We start from the raw sequence: 20658 nt of genomic DNA, 5'->3' as shown, positions 1-20658 counted from the left end.
GGGACAGTCACGAGGCCCCAAGGGGAAACCTTTGCTCTCTCTGTTGTCGAATCTGATGAGAATGAGAAAGAGCGGGCTCTTGGGAGTCAAGAGGTCCACGCTGCTTGTGTGTCCAACACCCTGTCCGCATTACTCCCATCTGCTTAAGTTCTTGGATGCAAGGAGTCTATAGTACAGACTCGTAAGATTCAGCTCAAGTTTCTGCTGGTCACCGTTCATGGGTAAGGAAGTGCGAAATGAGACCACCGCCATTCTGGTTCGCCGTGAGAGGCCAAGCTCGTTTTATTACATACATTCTGCATCTAAGAACTAGTAACTTCATATTGTAAACATTAAGCGTTACAGAGTTAGAATTCAAGGCCACATCATGTCATCGATTGTCTCCTTTTGTGTGTGTGGTGTGTCTTTGGCTGGCCGAGGTCAACTCGTAGTGTATAAATGCATAAGTTATATAATTATTATATAAAAAGAAAAAAATCCCATTGGTTTGTAGACTTCATTCTGACAAACGCACAGCGTTCGCGACTCGTTAAGGAAAACTGGAGCCCACCTACCCATAATGCCTGCTTGGTCTCTGACTGTGGCAACCACGAAGGTCACCTCTCAGCTGCTCCCATGAAGGACAAAGTCTCCAGCATGCGGAGGTCCCAATCTTTTTTGAATATTAGACAATTCCAGTTACAAAGAAATGTTTGGTTCTGAATACTACCACTCCCAGTCTTCCATCAAACTGTGTCCTTTCTCACAACATGACAGCATCAAACTTCTCAACTCATGCTCTTTGGTCCCAAGACATCCTAAATTCAGCTTCGACGGCTTGAGCCTTCTACTCCTCTTCACCCTCTTCTTCCTCTTCTTCCTCCTCCTCTTCCTCCACAATCCCCTTCTCCTCTCCTCTTTCCTCCTCACTCAGCCTTTCCTCTAAAATCACATACTCACACGCCCTACACATCCCCCATCCACCATGAGGCTCACAGTTCCCGTGATACTGAAAGGAGCTGAGATTTGGGGTCATCTTCACAGTTTAACAGAGCTGGTAGCCACTCCCCCTATCAAATGGAAAGAATATGATTTCAAAACAGCAAATGCCAGCCAAAAAAAAAAATCCACAATGTGGTTTGTGGAGGGGCCGCCACCTTTCCTGTCTTCTTATTTGGTTTTGATATGTTTCTGTTTTAAACACAGGTAGTTCCCCTTGAAATGACATTCTAAATGGTATGTTAGGCCAAGACTGTGTTACTGTTGTCTCTATTGCTTTCACTGAATCCTGGCTGGTACAAGCAAGGTCTCACACTCTACAGTTTGTCCACTACTGAAGGCCACTTTCTTTGGTAGTTGTCCTTACCGTGCCATGATTTTCTACAATACAATGTCTCTGACAAGGGTGGACCACAGGTTATATGTCCATGTCCATGATAGTTTGAGCTTCCTCTATTTCTGCGGTAATACTTGGGTGATGCCCACCCTCCCGTGAGTCTTTGGTTTCCAGCTTCCTTCCCCAGCTCTGGCCAACCTTTCTCATTCCTCGTGAGGCACTTCCAATTTGTGTTCTCTGGGTTTGTGGTGACTGCTAGGTGATTGTACGCTGTTGGGAAAGGCCTCCATCTGGTCTCTAGTAGTACGTACCCAGGTGAGATGGCATATGGCTGGCGGGGAGCCTAGTGTTCGGGTAGATGCCCCCAGTTGGTGAATTCCAATATGGGTTTGGGGCAGCAAAGAAACTAGATGAAGTGACTGGGAGGGCAGGAGGGTGAGGAGCCACAAAGTTCATCTTCTGGGGGTGGGCATGATAGGAGCCCATGTATGGGAGGTCAGAAGGGTACTTGTACAGAGAAGACTCTGGAGGGTGGGGCTGAAGGGCCTGCGCGATGCCATGGAAGTCAAACTTGTAGGCATAGCGCTTCCCATGCACCTTGGTCATGATGTTCTTGTCGTAGTAGTAGCGGAGGGCGCGGCTGAGTTTATCGTAGTTCATGTTGGGCTTGCTCTTCCGCTCCCCCCAGCGCCGCGCCACCTCGTCTGGGTCCGTCATCTTGAACTCCCCGTTGGTACCTTCCCAGGTGATGCAGTTGGAATTTGAGCTGTCCGACAGGAGCTCTAGCAGGAACTGCCACAGCTGGATCTGGCCACTACCTAATGACGAGGAGGACACAAAGCCGGTGAGAACCAAGTGCAGGAGATCACTCCTCAATGGCAGACTTCCTGGACCAGTCCCCAGCCCCCGCCCCAGATCTCTGCTCCTGGGCTGGTACTGTGTTTATCTCTTGGCTGCTAATCTCCCCCGCTAGCAAACCTTGGCTAGACAGGAGCTGGTCCACGTCCACACCCAGATATTCCAGGTCACACTGATGAAGGAGAACTACGGGACACCCCAATCCTGCATGGTCCCTAAGGAGCATGCAGGCACATGAGGGCTCAGCTTGAAGGAGCCTGGAAGCTTCTTCAGCATTCCTTCTGAGAGTGAAGCCCTGAGGAACGATGCCTGGCGTGCCCTCATCTCTATCTCCACTTCTAAGAAACTTGTCCTTGTATGGCCCTCCCTGATCAGTCTCAGATTGATCTCTTAGATCCATGTTTTCCATACAAAATGGAGAATGCACAGAGGACAAAGTTCAGGCTCCTTCCACTTTGGACATCTTTCAAAGAGCAGCCCGGTCACGCTCGTTTCAGGGGGAGTGAATGAGCTACTTTTTCCCATTTTGTGAGGCAGAAAAGGCTACAGATGGCAATAACGGCCTAACACCATTTACATTGGCTGGGTCAAACGAAATAACAAAAGTCAGGCTTAGGAAACGAACGCCGACAAATTCATGGAAAACCAAACAGAGAACTGAAGCAAACAGGGGCATTTCTAACACAACATCTGGCCAGTTCTGTCAGAACTGTCCCTAGCACAGAATTAGCCCACTCAGAATGAGGAAGTGAAGAAAAAGAACTGGTTCTGTTCCAAGTCACACCTGGGCCAAGTGCACCACGGCAGAAACCTATAAACCATGTGTGTCACACTGTTGTGTCACGGTGCTTCCAAAAGACAACAGACTGTGTGCACATGCGCATTTGTGCGTGTGCACATGTGTGTATGAGTGGGTGTCTGTGAGTGTGGATATATGTGACTGTACATGTGTGTGTGTGCTTATATATATGTGTATATGTGTGTAGAAGCAAAAAAAAGGCCTTTGGTAGTGTTGTCCCATTTTTTTTTTTAAGACAGGCTCTCTTGTTAGCTAGGAGTTTACCCTGTAGTCTAGGCCGCCTGGCCAGGGAGTCCCAAAGATCCAGCTACCTGCAAACCCACACCAGTGGGATTATCGGTGTCCACAACCACACCGAGGTTTCTGGTTTTTTGGTTGCCTTTCTTTCTTCCCTACAGGTTCTGGAGCTCAAACCCAGTTCCTCGGGTTTGTAGGGCAAGCACTTGGCTGACTGAATCCTCTCCCTGAGCCTCTGTGTCTTTTCAGTCAGAGAAAAATCTAAGCCTATTGCTCTAGCCACCATGTTACTCTGCTCCAGGGGATCTCTGGACGTGTAGGGGCCTGGGATGTCCTGAGCGGGGCCTGTGCGCCCGCCTCCTGCTTTGTCCCTTGGCTGCCCACTTCTCCCACTTACCCTTGCTGGATAAAAGCCTAGGAATACTCAGACTTCCCAGGCCAGACAGACAGACAGAACGATAGGACACTCCAGTTCTGCCCCATCGCTGCTTAGTGAAAGTTTTGTTGGGTACGAGGAGAAACACAATTAACTAGCCAAGATTTTAGTTTTAAAAGTGAGTGGGAGGCAGATGTTTTCCCTGCCTTCAGGGCAGCACACTGCCTTGGGCTCATTACCAGAAATATTATCTTTTATGATATGGTAAGTAATATGAATAGATGTGATCGATGATTAGAGCAGCTTGGACGATCATCCATTCAGGGAACTGATGGAATGTAAAATTCAATTATGAATTCGCTTTCTCTGCAGCCTTCCCACTAGCCCCTGCTGCACACTGTCCAGCTCTTGTCTCCAAGCAGGCTCCGTGGAAATGGAGGCTTGTGGATCCACCCACCGAGGGAGCAGCATCGTGAGAAAGGTCAGCCTCTTTGGCCTGTACTTTGGGAAGGGTTGTTTTCAGTCAAGCGACACATTTGAGATGTATTAACAGCTTGTAGCTTGTCAGGATAGCCTGCGCTGCTCCAGAGCCGCACAAACTGTTCTCAATCAAGGGCCGCTGCCTCCAACATCTCATTAATATGCATGGAAAAATATAAAAGACAGAACAAGAGAACCATATGGTTTGGGTATATATATTGTAACTAAAGGATTAAAACTTGACAAAAGAATCCCACAGATGACCTGGGAATAGGAGAAGCTGTGGGCTTGGGGTTTAACAGTCTAACATATGCCTCACTCTCAACATGGACAGTTGCCGGAAAATAAATATTTAGTGTCAACTTCCTCCCATAGGGAGGGAGCCACTCTATAGATTTCGTATAAATACACAGACCAAATTAACACTTGGTCTCTGTTCAAACGTTGGCATCATCTTTGGGAATTTATCCCTCACCCACTTTCCTTATAAGCCTGTGTAAGAGGGAAAGACGGGGGAAAAGAGTCTGTCTCCCTTGTTTCTGAAGAGACAGAAAACATGCAAGCCCTACATGCATGGCTGGAAGCTCATGCAAGCTGATATGTGTGACTGGAAGCTCGAAGCTCAGAGGACTGATGTGCTCACGTTGCCCTAGGCTCTTCGCTTTACTCCTTAGCTATTAAGACACAGGGCTCAGGACTAAGAGGACAAGCCTGCCAAGCCTTCCCAGAAGAGCTCAAGGAGCAAAATCCCCTGGCCTCCAAACTGGAAAAGGAAACTGGCTGTAAAAGTCAACAACCACTTAGGTGACCCTATAAATAGCAGCAGTTCCTGAACCCCTAAGTTGTTTAGGCCACACGTGTTCCCACTGAGCAAGAACTCTCAAGGAGACGACGGGGGTAGGGTGCCGAGAAATCCATCACAGGTGAAGTTATTAAATAGCAATTACAGCCTTGAACTGTAATGGTCATGATATGACGAGGTGCATTGCAGGATGTAGTGAAGGACTCTGATAGGAAGTGTAATGAGGGTTCAGGGAAGTCTAAATGTGAATTGGCCAAACCACTCACTGGCCAAACCAGTAATTCGGAAAGATAAGACTGTGGTTGGGGAGACATCTCAGTGTTCAAGAGGTTGCCATGCAAATGAGAGGAGTGGAGCTCATATGCCCAGAACCCACCTAAGTACCAACCAGGGGCAGCCCCTGTCTGTAACTCCAGCATCCTTCTCACTGTCCGGCAGGAAGCAGCCAAATGCAGCTGACCCCTCAGGACCACCGCACTGGCTGGAGCTTGGCCTGGGTTTGTTCTAGGAGCTCGACTTCATTCTGAAGTTAACTATATAAATGCTCACATGGGACAGTGTGTTGAATCCCTGCACAGTCATGAGAAAACAGGGTTGCACACAGGTGGCCCGACCTTTACACCCAGCGTCAGCAGAGGCCAAACTTCAGGCTGCTGCTCTTTGTCCTCCATGGAGCCAGACTCTCTAGCCAGGTGCCTACACTTCCCTGGTCCTTCCTAGGCTGCCCTCCCCTGAGCCTCACCTGAAGTCAGGTGTCCACACTTCCCTGGTCCTTCCTAGGCTGCCCTCCCCTGAGCCTCACCTGAAAGCCACAGGTTCCCACTTTCTAACAAGTGACAAAACTTTTCTGAAGTGGCTGTCCCTTCAAGGAGCTGAATGCATCTTCATTCCCACCAATTCAGAACGCCTGGACAGAATCCAAAAGAGTTCTTCCACAGAAAGGAGCTTGGACTCCATCACAGGAACTCAGTGCTGGTGACTCATCACTGACACACGAGGGGGGAATGTGAGGGCGCACCTTTCTCAGCAGGAGAAATGGTATTCCACACACACATAAATGAATATTTGGAATGGATATATGCGGATGTGCACACACTGATGTCATCTGTGCTTTCATGTGTATGAGAAGGCTTTGAGAGATGACTCAGCAGCTGAAGGAATTGGGGCGGCTCACAGCCACCTGTAACTCCAGTTCCTGGAGAGACCCAACACCCCCTTCTGGCCTCTGCGGGTGCCTTTATGAACATGGTACCCATAAACTTATATGCCACATACATTTACACTTTAAAAAAATCATAGTGCATGGCAACATCTTTCCACTGAAAATGGACAAAAAGATTTTGAGAAAGTTCCACGTGCTACTCAAAAAAATATATGCGTTCCCTTTCTTTTGGGAGGAATATTTTGTGTACACACACATGCACACGCACACACACACACACAAGTCCAGTTCATCCATAGTACATTTTAGTTCTGAAGTTACTTTACTTTGGGAGAACTATCTAAAGTTAAGAATACAGTATTCAAGTTCCCCACTGCTATTGTGTCAGGACCTGTGTGGTCATTTATGATTTTTAGTGCTTGCTTTATGAAATTAGAGACTCCAATACTTTGTGTACGAAAGTTTACAGTTGATGAATTACTCATCAATTCATTCTTTTTCTCATCTAATTAGTTTAGTTTGAGGCTCACTTTGTCTGGTGCAAGGACAGCTACCTCTGCCTGCTCTTTTACATTTCCCTGTGTGCTTGGCAGTTTGCTTCCCATCCTTTGATATTAAGTCCTGGGGCATCTTTACCAGGTAAGCGTGTTTCTTGAAGAAAACATAGGGTTGGTTCTTGTTTCTTAATTTAGTCCATTAGTCGGCATCCTTTTAGAGTGCTGAGATCATATGTGTTTAAGATAAGCATACAATGGTGTTTGTTACCTCCTATAAATGTGTTAGGTGGTGTTTTATTTCTGAATTATTGGTTCTCTTTTCCTGACGGCATATTAGTTTTGAGGGTTTAATGACAAGATTTACATAGGAATTGTTTAATTTTTAAGATTAAATTTGGGTGGGGAAGCAATATTGAGGACTGAACTGGAAGCTGCCCAGATACAGGTAAGCGTTCTAAGACATTTTCTATGTCTTAGTAGTATGTCTGTGTATTGGTAGAAGAATTAGGGGAAGAAAACAAAGTCAGACTTTGGAGACCCTCAGGTTCCAGACTGAGCCTCCTTCCTATTTGGTTGTGACCCACGGAAAGTTCTTTGGCATCTCAAGGCTTCTGACTGCTCTTACAGGATGGAGATCACAAAGGCTGGAGGGGAACCACAGGTGTGGTCAGTCCCTGTGAGGCGGGCACTATGCGGAGTGGGAGCCAGGTGCCCACCTCACAGCATGTTGGTATTCGCGGAGTCTGGGCCCTCCAGGTGTGTCTACTGTCTGACCTATCCTGAACTGTGCCGCCAGACCAGCTTCTCTGAAGCTTACTTAACTCCACCTCCAAACACAGCTGTGCAAAGTCTTCATGTGTGAGTATACGTGCATTCATGGGAGTGAGTGCGGAAGCACACATCCAGATGCATGTGTGGAAGTGAGAGAAACCTTGGGAGTCTGTCTGTCCTGCCTTCCACCTTGCTTGCAGCATCTCTTCTTCACAGCCATGTGTGCCAAGCTGTCCTGGGAGCCCCTGGGAATTCTCCCATCTCAGCTTCCCCTCTTGCAACAGGAGGACTAGAAACGTACAAGATTCATATGTATCTGAATTTATGTGGTGCTGTGTTGGGGACTGTGGACCCTCAGACCCTGAATTCTCTGGGACCCCTTGCCTGCTGGAGCAAACAACTTGCTTTCCTGTGCTCGCAGCTGCTCTGGGCACGAGACTCACGAGTTCCTGACGGCAGGGGAGTGGTTTCTGGTGGGCTTGCAGCTGAAAAATCTGGAGAACATGGGTGTGACCATTAGTCAAGAAGAGCCCTATATAAGCTGCCCTGGACCACAATAAAACTGGCATTTTTGTTTCAAGAGTGACCCACGGCTCTGTGTGCTTTTTAATCTCCAGACCCTTGCCTGATCGTGGTTCCAGGTGGTGCAGGCACCACAGTGCTGGGATCCAAAATCAGTCCTCACACCTGTTCAGTAAGCACTGTGTCCACTGAATGGTGTTCCTTCCGCCTCACACTGGTCATTAGAATAGTTACGAGACAGTTGTAAGCGGAGGGCTGGAAGGAGGTCAAGGAGGGAGAGCTTGCAAGTCCTGGCATCTAAGTGACTGGTCACAGAATAGACAGTGGGCTGGGATTTCATGGGCTGGAGAGCGCTGTATCTGCCTGTGCCCACCTCTACTAACTGACAGTGCCCAGAGGCCAACTGTATCTTTACATCTCAGGGATGAACTGATAAGTAAACAAGGCGCTGGTCACCCAGTTTATGTACTGGGTAAAATGATGACGAAAATAACCTCCTCTATTTGCAGAGCTGCTTAGGACATATTTACTGAATCCATCAACATTAATCAGAATTTCACGGCAGACCCCGTTGTTCAGTGATGATGATATTTCACATTCTCAGAGTTTAGATTCTCTTGTGGGGCTGTATGCAATGATGGCGTCCGAATTACTGTGTTTTCCAACCCTGTTTGGCTTACGGCTTGTGAAACGGATTCCTGCCTGCACTTGATGTGGCTATGACAATCCTGCCATTGGATTTACAGCCGAGAATATGAAGCAGATGCCACAGAACCCTGGAGTTCCTGCCAGCACAGCTGGGTCTGGTCTGAATACAAACAAACAGAACAAGCTCGCTGGCACCGAAATGTGAAGACAGGTGATGGTTCTCTGCCAGGGATCACGAGGAGTCTGTTCTTCCTGCATGGAAGCTCAGAGACAGCCTCACGATGACCGCAGGTGGAATCTGACGGTTGTGAGACTATCATTTAAAATGCCGGTTATTGGGTCTGGTTGGCGACAGGTTGAATTATGTCCCCTTAAATCCCATATTGAAATATGAATTTAAAGAGCTCTGAAAGTGACCTGTTTTGGAGACAAGGATTCCACAGACGTTATCAAACAGACTACGGCCACTAAAGAGACCCATACTCCAGAATGGTGAGGCCCTCACTCCAGAATGACTGGTGTCCTTTGACAAAGGAAAAGCTGCAGACTGAAGCGATTTCTGAGTCTGATCTTCAGCATGCGGATTTTAAAAAGACAAACACTGTGGCACATGATGAGGTCGAGATGGATAGATCCCTAGGCTCACTGAATAGTTGAGTTAGCCTACCTGCAGAACTGCAGGCTGGTAAGAGAGCCTGACTTAAAAAACAAAAGATAGATGGTGTGATATTAACTGTGGGTTGACACTCTAACACCCAAGGTTACACCCTAGTTTCCATATACATCTATGATCACAGCCACACGGGGACACACACACACACACACACACACACACACACACACACACGGTGCGGTATGGACATAGAGGCATCGAGAGGAAAGACAACAGAAAGAAACGCAGGGAGATGATGTCATCCAGAAGCCAGAGTGAAAGGCCCTGAGTGGAAAGCTCCAGCCACCAGCCTCAGTTTCCCAGACTCCAGAGCTACGCCAACGCACTGGTGTTACTAAGCTATCCCCACGAGCTGCGTTGTATTGTTGCAAACATTATAAGTATAGAGAAATATTATAAGTTCAACTAGGTTATAAAATTCCTTGGTGAAGCTAAAAATTCTTAATTCATAACCTGATCCATTTTTTTTCACACAGACAAATAAAATAGCTCAGTGGAGATGTGACTTGAAGACCAGCTCTCTCTGTTGGAGAAGTTTGTCGCCAGCACAAGTTCTCCTTCAGGCATTGTCCCAGTCCTAAAGGAGAAGATCGCAAGTGACAACTCACCGGGATTCGCGAGGCGGCTACTGGTGGGTCCCAGAATCTGGTAAGGATCTGTAACAGAAGAAAACAAGTCAGATCCTGGAGACATGGCGGGGCCTGGTAAAATGCCATGTCAGGCTGACGACTGTGTTTGCAGAGGTGAGACCTCTCCCTACCCCCAAATTCCTACCTCTACCTCCTACGTGACATAAGCGGTCACACCGGAGATCAGGGGAGTTTCTTACTGGAAGCATCATAGTTGTGGACAGCCCAGATTCCCATCACCAACTTATAGCCCACACAATGCCAGGGTCGAAGTCGGGCAAGGCTGGGCCTGAGCCACAAGGGCCAGGTTGTTCGAGGTCGGCATTTCACTTCACTTCTGCTTTGGGACTGACAGGCACAGGCGCTGTGACACACGCCAGGGAACGTCAGAGCAACAGAACCCATAGATCCCAGGGCACAGACTCCAGCAACAAGAACGGTTGGCTCCCATTCTCAGGTTTCAGAGATGTCTTAGTAGAATCTCAGGATTTTAGCAAAGTCCTTCCAACTGTGGAACTAATAGTCTAGACCATGTTTTAGGTACATGAAGTTATGAAGTTCATTTTAAAGGGGACACATTTTAGGACTCCCAGCTGAACCTGTAACCTTTTCTCAGGGTTCCCAAGATGGTTTCTGGAACACACCTAACTGAGGACGCTGGTCTTCAGTTTTGGGCACTGTGGAAGGAGATGGCTGAGCAGCTGAAAGAAGCCAAGAATAAAAAAGATGATTAGCAACAACTCAGATGGGGCTGGCGTCTTTGATGGCTTTCACATTCTGACCAATTACGTGCCAGCATAGCAATCTCACTCCACAACTAGAAGCATTTGTGGTCAGAAGAACTGTCCCTCTAATGAAATTAAATACAAGCATTTTAAAATGTTTCACACGATTTAAACAATCTACTGTAGCCATTACTTCTAAACATAGTGAAAAGAAACTTGAGCTGGCTTACAAAGAGAGTGAAATTAACTACAGTGTAAATATAAATAGATTCGGGGAACATGCCAGGGATGAAGTGGAGCCAAGCAGAGCCGCGGCAAAGGGAAGCAGCCGCTAGTTCATCAGTGGTCCAGCATCCCTCGAAACCCACACTGGTGCACAGGGAGAGCCACAGTTCAGCTCCCTTCTTTTCGTTATGAAAGCAGGTTACATGTCAAACAAAAGAGTCATCACACTTAGAGACTGCGTGTGTTTTGTTGCCAATGGAAGGACTCTCCGTATGTTGGAAAGACCACTGAGGTTATAATTTACCCTGGCTACAGTCACCCCTGCCTTGTGACATGCAGCTTGAGGCAGGGGGGTGAGCCTGTACCTTTGGATTGAGGGGCGGGGTGGCCATGGCCGGTCCAGGCTGTTCTCCTAGGAGGCTCATAAGGTAAATCTGTAAGAAAGAGATAGATGTCTGAACTAAAAGAAAAACAAACAAAAATAGCTATTTTTATAACAGATTTGTTTCTTAGAGTAAATACTGAATAAAAATTGAAACATAATAAAAATAAATGTAGGTTTTACCTATAAATTGCACTTTGTGTATTTTATATAGTTGTATATTTTGCTATCTAAAATTCTCACTTCCATGTAGCTGAAAACTACCATTGGTAGATTCTTCTAGACTTTGCTTGCTGGTGTGTGTGTGTGTGTGAGAGAGAGAGAGAGAGAGAGATACATGTGAGATACATGCGGTGCACATGCATGTAGAGCTAGAGAGGTCAACCTTAGACTTGTCCTCACGTGCCATTCACTTTGTTTTAAAAACAGCTTTTGACATTGGGTCATGGGCGCTCATCTGGGGATTGCTGCTTTAGTTAAGCTGAAAAGCACATGTTGCCAGGTGCAGATCTCAGTTCTCTACACAGAAACTGGAATCAGACTCAGGTCCCCAGGCTTGCATAGCAAGCGCTTTCCCGGCTGAGCATCTCCCAGGCCCCTCCTGCTCACGGCCTACAGCCTTTTCCTATGGTCAGACTCAGCACCATAGGACTGCTTCTCTCACAGTCTGACGTGTTACAGGACTCATCGGAATCTACACTTCTATGGTCTTCAGAACCCAGAGCCCATGACTGGCTCGAGCCTATTGACTCTTGCCTGGGATCACCCCAAACCCACGACTAGCAGGAGCCCATTGGTTCTTGTCTGGGATCACCCCAAATCCCATGACTGGCACATATCCATTGGGTCTTGCCTGGGATCACCCCAAATCCGCCCAGCGACTTTCATGCTTCTGTTTTCTGTCCTCTTCTTGGAAACGAGAACAGCCTTCTTATCCTCCTGTGAGCTGCTTCCCCAGGCTCCCTCCACTTCCCCTTGATAATCTTACCCATTAATATTGTCAGTCTTAACTGGCTGGGTTATTTATCTAGGCAAAAGGCCTCTCTTTCTTGTTTTCTAAGAGAATTTAATATCTCTCTAAGATGAATTGCATGAAACAAATTCAGGACTGAAATGATTGTCCTACAGCATAATTAACAATAACCCTGAGCATAAGTAAGTGCCAATTCTTTGTTAACACTTTAAACATAATATTACTTGTGCCATGAGCCTTCATTACACACTGCGTTTGCAAATTTAATAACTACAGTTCCGCGTTCTCAGTGAAGGATCTGCCACTGAGCATCAAGCGTAAGTCACTGCAGTTTCCTTTCAAAACTAGATCCCAGAAGCATGGCTGTGCTCGCTCCTACTAACCATGCACATAGGACGTCCATTTCTGCATGCAGTTATACTGCAGGGCTGTTTCAAAACCGTGATCCAGGGGCGGTGGGGCAGACCTGTGAGCCCAGCCCTTGGGAAGCAGAGGATCAGCTCAGAGCCTTCCTCAGTTACATAGAAAGTTAGAAGCCAACCTGGGTTACATGGCATGGTACCTCCAAAACCAAACTAGATTTGGGTGTGATGGCTCATGTCTATGATTCTGGCACTTGGGAGGCTCAGGCAGGAGGATTGCTGTAAGTTCTAGACCAGTCTGGGCTCCCGGGTAAGACCCTCTCTCAGAACAAAAGCAAAATTGTAAATGAAATTAAAAACAAAACTTCCTTGGTTGGTGGGTCTCAGTTCAATGTCAAGTGCCAGTGTAGACCACTGAAAGCCATGGCCCCACACCCCAGCCATCTTGCTTCTGCCAGACAACAGGGATGGTATGGAATTCTCACTTGGAGGACTGCGTGGCGCAATTATTCTGGGTCTCTCTTTAAGTAAATCATTTAAGCTTACTTAAACCTGGCAATCTGCTGGATCAGCTTTCAAAGAACCCCCACTATGCTACAGAGTGTGCACCCCTTCCTCTGTTCATACCCCGAAGAGGACAACATGAAACCCGACACAGAAAGCCTTAATTCCGTCAGCCTGTTTGGCTGCCGGCATCGCGACTGGTGTGGTCTGTGAAATTCTACCCTCCTGGGCTTTGTAGAGTGAGACAGTTTCCTTCTGGAAACCCTGCTGCTGCTCACTCTCCTCTCAGGAGCACGTTCTCTAGAGTGGGAACAACTTGTGGGAATGAAATCTGTAGCTGCCATCAATTTATAGCCACATCTCGTCTTACATCTCTGGAAATATTCTGAAAATAGATTCTCAACCTGTTGCAGTTTTCTTCCTAAAATGAAAAATTAAGGTGGGACGTGGGGGCTGAATTCAGTGAGAGGGCTCGGTAGGCAAAGGTGCTCACTTCCAAGCCTTGTTTTCTGACCTGGATCCCCAGAACCCGAATTGTGAAGGAGAGATTCAACCCAGCTACACTGTACCCTGACTTTTACCTGCATGCCATGCACGCACCCCACCCACCCACCTCAAAATAAATACAACATAATAATATTTATTTTTTAAAAGCTGGTTAACCAGAGTATTATGACAGAAATCATCCTAGAAAGAAAGCTAAGTGAGGTACCCCCACCCCAGTTCAGAGGCAGAAAGACACACGAACAAAGGCCTGTTCACCTAGTGAAAATGGTGGTATCACAGAAGTGTGTCCTAAATCCTTGCTTCTCAAAGTGTGACCCATGGATCGTCAACCAAAGACACCCCTGAGCATTAGGGATGCAGGCTCTAACCCTGGACTTACAGAGCACATCCAGAATCCTATTAAGGTCCCAGCCCAGGCACATGCACCCCGAAATTTCTCACTATATGAATTCTTATAAAATTCACTATTCTCAAAGATGATGACTTCAGGAATGTTAGCCCGACTGTGCAGCTGTAACTACAGCTATACAAGAGACTGGCATGGAAGGTTCTAGAGGGACCTCTGGGGCTGAGCTGGAAGAATACAGGTAGGATGGGTACCAGAGAGCAGCGAGTTTGTCAAGTGTACTCAGAAAAGCGCTGCTTGTGAGGCAGGGTTGGGAAAACACCAGCCATCACACTAGAACTCACATGGGGAAGCTCTTTATTCATAAAATTCTTTGAAAGATGAATAGCCATGTCCACCTCTCCCTCGGAAATAACAACCAGCAGGCAGAGTTCAACTTTCAGCCAAGAATTTGAGGTGTCTGCATGAACGAGCAATTACCACGTTCACAAACACACTGCTATGGTAGATACGCTGGCCTTGTTTGCTTTCATGAGAGTCTATGCCAATATTTCCTTATCAGCTACTGGTCACACGCTGTGACACTCAGCCTCCTCCTGCGGGAGATGACCTCGGGAAATGCTGACCTTGGAAATTTCTGGGGATGGGGAACAATCAGGATGGTGGCAGAGCCAGCACCTCATACCTCTACCCCTGACTGCTTAGAAGACCACTATCCATGAGCCTTTGCTGCTCAGCCTACTAGAAGAGCACAGGGGTTTTAATAAAAACTAAATTACTTTACATTTAAATTTGATGAGAAGTCTAATGCCCATACCACTTTCTTTTGAGTTGTCTTCTTCAAAGTAGTTGGCTCACACATTTGTGCATAGGAAGTTACTTTCTGGCACAATTCACTCTGCTGTGGTAGCTATTGAAAATGACTGAAAGCCTGAACCTTATTAAAGCAATCCCATGGGCAGTCTGGGGTCGCTCTGGAAGCATGGTGTATGCTATGATCCATATGAACCATGGGAAGTCTGGGGTTGCTCTGGAAGCATGGTGTATGCTATGATCCATATGAAAACAGCAATATGAAGATACAAAGGGGGCGCTTGTCTGGTGGAGACCCTCACACACAGGAACTTTGTGTGTTTGGGGGAAGCTGGGATCTGTTTCTAATTCTGAATGAGGTTCTTTTCTACCACATTCTTCTTAGGACATCGGAGAACCATCCCAGCATCCTGCCTCCCTCCCCAGTGAGGGGTAAGTTCTACTAAGTTGCTTTTTCCCTTGGCTCAGATCACTGGAGGGGGCTTGCCAGCTCCTGTGGCCTCCACAGGAACACTTTGCATTTTAAAGGACCAAGACTTGGGTCTTGGAACAGTCTCCCTCATTCTGCAGAATCTATACCAGGTCTACAAGATGTCTCTGGTGATCCCTTGGAGGAAGGAAGGGCATGGGAAGGAACGGTTGGGCCTTGTCTCATGCATTTGACGCTAATGAGGGAGACAGAGTTACTTGTTAGAACGGATCTATACAGCTCGGGAAAATAGGAGTTTTAGATTCAGCCTTAGGGTAATAAACCTGCATCGTCTTCTTTATCCAGATCTTTCTAAATTCTTCCTTACCCCTATTTCAGACACACAGAGACTGTGTTTGTGGATGACGACTGTGGGCTTTTAACTATGCTTACAAGTTGCTGCGGCTGTAGAGAAACGTGGGACAAGCAAAGAAGGCAATAAGCCAACTGCTAAGGCCTGAAGTTCACAAAGCACATGACAGAGGGGTGCAGCAGCTGTGGGCTCACCTAGCTTGGTCATGTTCAGCAGCACCAAATTTCAGGGTTCCATTGAGGAAGCCCCCAAAAGGCACTAGCTTCAAGGTCATAGTCCACACAACGCTGTGTGTGGTGATTACACACTCCAAATGACTTTGGTAACACCCTGTGTGTATCATACATGGAGTTATCATGAGGATGGAGGAGGAAAGGAAGAGCCTGCAGGCTCTCTTCCATGTAATAGACCAGATTTCCCATGACCAACTCATGAAAGAACAGGCTAGGTAGTATATCATAAGATTACACTGCTGACGAAGATTCTGTCGCTAGTGCCTGTCTCTGATTTTGACACTTTAACCTGAGACCCCAAGGGTCTGTGGCTTCAAAAGAAGTAGATTTAGAGAGGAAAACTGTGTATAGAGGAGTTGGGGAGAAGGGTTTAGGGTGACTGTAACTACAGAACCTGAGAAACGCAGACATCGCGAAAGACTGATCACCCAACCACAAAACTAAGGATGTTGCCAGCATCCTAGTGGGGGACCAATCCAGGTGCTTCTTCAACAAAGATGGGTGGGAGAAGCTGTGGTCTCGATGTGGAACTGTGGAAAGCAAAGTAACAAGCACGGAAGAGATGGCTAAGACACAAAAGAGGAAGAGAGGATGAAGCCCACAGGTCACGATGCATGGTCACACAGCTCTTGAATAAATAACCCTTTGCAGAAGTCTGATCATAAAAAAGAGAGGAACTAAGGGAGGGAGGGAAGGAGAGAGGGCATAGTGGAGGTGGTAACTCAGAAGTAGGTGACTAGACTCAGAAGAAAAGGAGATCAGGCGGAGAGGAGGCATTTGGTAGTGGGATTCAGGGGTTGTGGGTGGAGATATCCCACCAAAAGGATGAAAATGCCATTTAATTTGATCTCATGGAACACAAAAGTCTTGTGGTTTTCCTGTTTTGGGTTTGGTTTGGTTTTGCAGGGAATCTGGAGAAATGGCTCTGGAGTAGAGAAGATTGGAGGAGAGTCTAAAGGACTAATGACCTAGAAGCCTGACTTGCTCTGAGGTGTCTACAAGCTTCAGTCCCTAGTGCTGAATTAGAGAAGTGACGTGGATGTGGACAAGTGAGGGGCAGGAACATGGGTCTTCTTTCTCAAGCAGCCCCCTTGCCCCACCCTGCTGCTTCTGTCTGCTGGGTCCCTCCTTCTGTGCCTTGCTGGGTGTGTGTCTTTCTCCACGGGCTGCTTCTGTCTGTTGTACCCCTACCTTTTCATTTTTTTAAAAATTGGTTCAGAAAATGAACCTAGACGGTAACACCACCACCCTACACCATCCTGTCTCGCCAACCAGCTTACCACAGTGGCTCACAAAGCCTGGCCTTGAAATCCAGCCAGCAGCATTCCTGAGGTGGCTTTAAACAAACATATCTTTTAAATTGGCTAATGGATCTTAAAGGGCAAATGTCCTACAGGGAGCGTTTCTTTCTTTATTTTTAACTAAATGGGTAGAAGCATTTTTGAAAAAGCCCCAGAATTATTCATGTACATTTCTACCCTCCCTTGGGTGTACCACAAGATTCACTCGTAGGCATCAAGTTCAGAAAGTCCTGGAGCAGGAGGAAGGGCACGCATCTGCTCTTCACTCTCAGTGCTCTTGACAGGATTCTCTGGGGCTGTTTGAGTCAAACAGACACTGGGTCTGATCCATTACTTTAGTGATCTCTCACATGACAGGGGACATTGGCTGTGCATTTTCAGGAGGTTTCTGGGAACAGAGAGATAAGCTTTCTCTCCCAGGCCAGAGAAGAGAAAATCACTAGCCTGACATTGCCATGGCAGCTACAGAGAAGGACGGAGGTACAAAACAGCTCCAGGAAGTGTTCCCATTGCTACCATTCAGCTAGCTCCCAGCCCTGGTCTATCTTCCTCCCTTGAAAGAAAGCGCTTCTGAGCCTGGGGACCAGGCCAGCTAGACTCACGCAGGCTGGACACGCAAAGAGTCAAGGAGAAGCAGTCTGGCTGGGGAAGACATGTATGCTGGACCAGGGTAGGAGTATGGGAAATTCACTGGGCTTTCTAGAACTTGGATCCCCTCTGTGTTGAGGATGGCATGAGGAATTCTAGCCTACAGGGTAGGCCTGGCCCCTATGAGGGGGTGATGTTCGCAGTGTCCTCTCCCTGACCAGTCTCCTGAAGGCTTCCTGGTTGTGTTCCTGTGGGCCCAACTCCTTCCACCCACTCCCAGGCCTCCAGATTCTAGGCAGTGCCTTAGTAGCCCGCTGTAGCGGTTCACCTGAAACCCGGACAGTTTTTGGCCATCTCTGGCTCCAGGTAACACCACTGAATTATCTTCTAGAACGTCATGCTAAACCTTCCTACCAGCTCACTTCGATTCCCCCTTGCCAGACCCAGGCAAGGCACTTGACTAAGCTGCAAGCCTAGCGGAATGTGCAAGCAAGCATTCTGAAGACAGACAGTGTTGGAGCCTGGTTCAGCTTTCTGTTTCCAGGGGCTAACTCTGTGATTGACATTAAACGAAAGTTCGTTTTTACATGAGTGGTATGTAAATTAATTACTTAATTAAATCATAAAAACCATAAAGTGATGGAGGAAGGTCATTGGCTAAAAAATAAAGAAACTGCTTGGCCCTCATAGGTTAGAACATAGGTGGGTGGAGTAAACAGAACAGAATGCTGGTAGGAAGAGGAAGTGAGCTCAGATGCAGGGCAGCTCCTCTCCAGAGCAGATGCAATGAAGCAAGCCGCCAGGTCAGACATGCTGAATCTTTCCCGGTAAGAATGATGCTACACAGATTATTAGAGATGGGTTGATCGGGATATGAGAATTAGCCAGTAAGGGCTAGAGCTAATGGTCCAAGCAGTGTTTAAAAGAACACAGTTTGTGTGTTGTTATTTCGGGGCATAAGCTAGCCAGGCGACCAGGAGCTGGGGCGGCAGGAACACAGCCCGCAGCTCCCACAACAATAAAGTATGACTCTGATGTTAATATTAAATGTTGGATGATTCTCCACTGGGGGAAAAAAAATGGGTGATGAGAATCAGTCGCTCCTGATTTTGGGATTGCTCTTTCCTCACAAGGGGCAGATTGCACATCAATCCTTCCCTTAACTTGATAGTGCAAGGGTTCCTATCTTAGGTGTTGGCCCAAATATTCAAAGCTATTACATAAGTCCCTTATCTGTTTCTGCCTCCACAGCTTGGCTCCTCTACTGTGGTCTCTGAATGCAGCAGCTGAGGCATCAACAGGGACAGAGAAAAGGCTGGCGCAATGCACTGCACTCTGGATCTAGGACATGCTCCTGGGTCACCGGCAGAGGTCCTGGATCTAAGGTGAACATCTGGGACTCTCAATGACGGAATCACCCGGGGGCGTTAGCGTACCTGGCCTAGTTGTAATTCTTTGCGTAGCTTCAGGATATACTGAAGTATTTGGGAAAATAAAAGCTGCACCCCCTGCAGACAAAAGGAAAGACAACGTGTGAAGGTCCTTCGAGGTGACTGTCAACCTGAGCATCAGTGCCAACCTTCCTTTCCCTGCACTCTTGGGGAGGACTTGCAACATCAGTAGAGCTCCTGGCAAACAGGAGCCTCCCGGGTCAGACTCAGATCCTGAATGTGGACTTGAGTCTCCTGCGTGTTTGAAATATTACGCTTTGTTTATTATTCCTTTGTATTTCTTTGTGGGCTTCTTGATGGAGCCCCACTGTGTCCCACCAGCAATCTTCTTATTTTATTAAATTTTATTTAATTTTAATTTTTTATTTTATTTTTTTTCCGAGACAGGGTTTCTGTGTGGCTTTGGAACCTGTCCTGGAACTTGCTCTGTAGACCAGCCTGGCCTTGAACTCACAGAGAGCCATCTGCCTCTGTCTCCCAAGTGCTGGGATTAAAGGCATGCACCACCACCGCCTGGCCTCACAAAATATCATAATAGGTCTTGGAAAGCAGATTTCGGAAGGATTATACTTTTTTTTTTTTTTTTTTGGCGTAAGACTCTATGTTGTGTATTCAGAATTAATCAATATTTCTATTCAAATACATGATTCTCCTTATTTTCTTCAATCAACAACCATCTCCCCCAAATGAGGAAATTTCCCCTTAGGCATTAAGTCCTTTGGAAATTTATCATCCTTGTCTTTGGATTGCCTCTAGGTATAGCTAAAATAAAATTAATGAACTCTGAAGTTTTGTGGACTATTTAGTCACTGTTAAAGAATTTCTAAATGATCACGACTTGAGTCTGTATGTGGCTCAGAGGTGTTTCCTACGAGGGGATGATTCTTTGCTAATTTTGGCCACAGGTCATTAGCAGGTTGATATGTGTGAAGCAGACCGAGAAACAACTTAAAGCGCTTCACAGTACTTTTCGGTGGCCGAAGACTAAGAAAACCAGTTATCTACCATAAATACAAACTGAGGCTCAGTGCGTATGAGATTGGACACTTGAAACTAGAAGGAGCATATGTGGTAAGCTGTTGCCTTGCTCAGTCGGGGATATACCCGTGGTAATATCTGCTTGCTTGCTTGCTTGCTTGCTTGCTTGCTTGCTTGCTTGCTTGCTTGCTTACAAGGAGACAGAGGTTTCTTGGCTCTTACTGCTTTTAGCCCTAGCTGGGCACTGGTAGGGCATGGTAGGGAGTGGTGCTAGGCTAATCTAGGAGGTGATCAGCAAGTGGCCACGCACTCACCGCGGAAACCATCGGGAGGGGAGCTGGATCTGTGTATGGAACATGAGTAGTAACACATTTATCCAGAGAACCCCAAGTGTACTGAGAGCAGGAAGGGAGGTTAGTCAGGACATGGGCCATTGTAAGCCTTGCTAGCTCTAACATGCAACAGACACAAGGGTAGAACCTGTAGTCAGAGACAGAAAGGAAGGCAGTGAATCGGGGGCCAGTTTTATATTCTCCAATATTGTAGCAAGGCTTCCCTTGGGAAAAAGGTTTGCAAAATGTATGAGACATTCCTTCCATGGCACTCTGCAAACATACGCATCTGTGCAGAAGATTAAATCGAGGCAAGTACAATAGGCCAAACCTGTCTGAGAAACACCAAGGAATCATAGAAAACACTGCTTTGGGAATGAAAACAGA

At 46.9% G+C, this 20658-nt stretch overlaps 1 protein-coding gene across 2 annotated transcripts in view; it reads right to left on the bottom strand.

Moving 5' to 3' along the window:
* Positions 1 to 259: 259 nt before the first annotated feature.
* The window catches only part of Erg (ETS transcription factor ERG), a 96516-nt gene continuing 76117 nt past the window's right edge, over positions 260 to 20658 (bottom strand). The window contains exons 6-10 of one of the 2 annotated variants that reach the window (XM_057765843.1): positions 18947 to 19018; positions 11085 to 11153; positions 10414 to 10470; positions 9749 to 9796; positions 260 to 2133 (exon numbers count right to left, since the gene is read on the bottom strand). In XM_057765843.1, coding sequence (XP_057621826.1) covers positions 1613 to 2133; positions 9749 to 9796; positions 10414 to 10470; positions 11085 to 11153; positions 18947 to 19018 — 767 coding nt within the window. In that variant the 3' untranslated portion in view covers positions 260 to 1612. The remainder of the gene's footprint in view (positions 2134 to 9748; positions 9797 to 10413; positions 10471 to 11084; positions 11154 to 18946; positions 19019 to 20658) is intronic. The other variant, XM_057765845.1, reaches the window with a different exon arrangement.

The sequence above is a fragment of the Chionomys nivalis genome, chromosome 3 (genome assembly GCF_950005125.1).
Source record: "Chionomys nivalis chromosome 3, mChiNiv1.1, whole genome shotgun sequence".
Lineage (NCBI taxonomy): Eukaryota > Metazoa > Chordata > Mammalia > Rodentia > Cricetidae > Chionomys > Chionomys nivalis.
The sequence above is the reverse complement of the archived record's forward strand: the minus strand, read 5'-3'. Positions and strand labels throughout refer to the sequence as shown.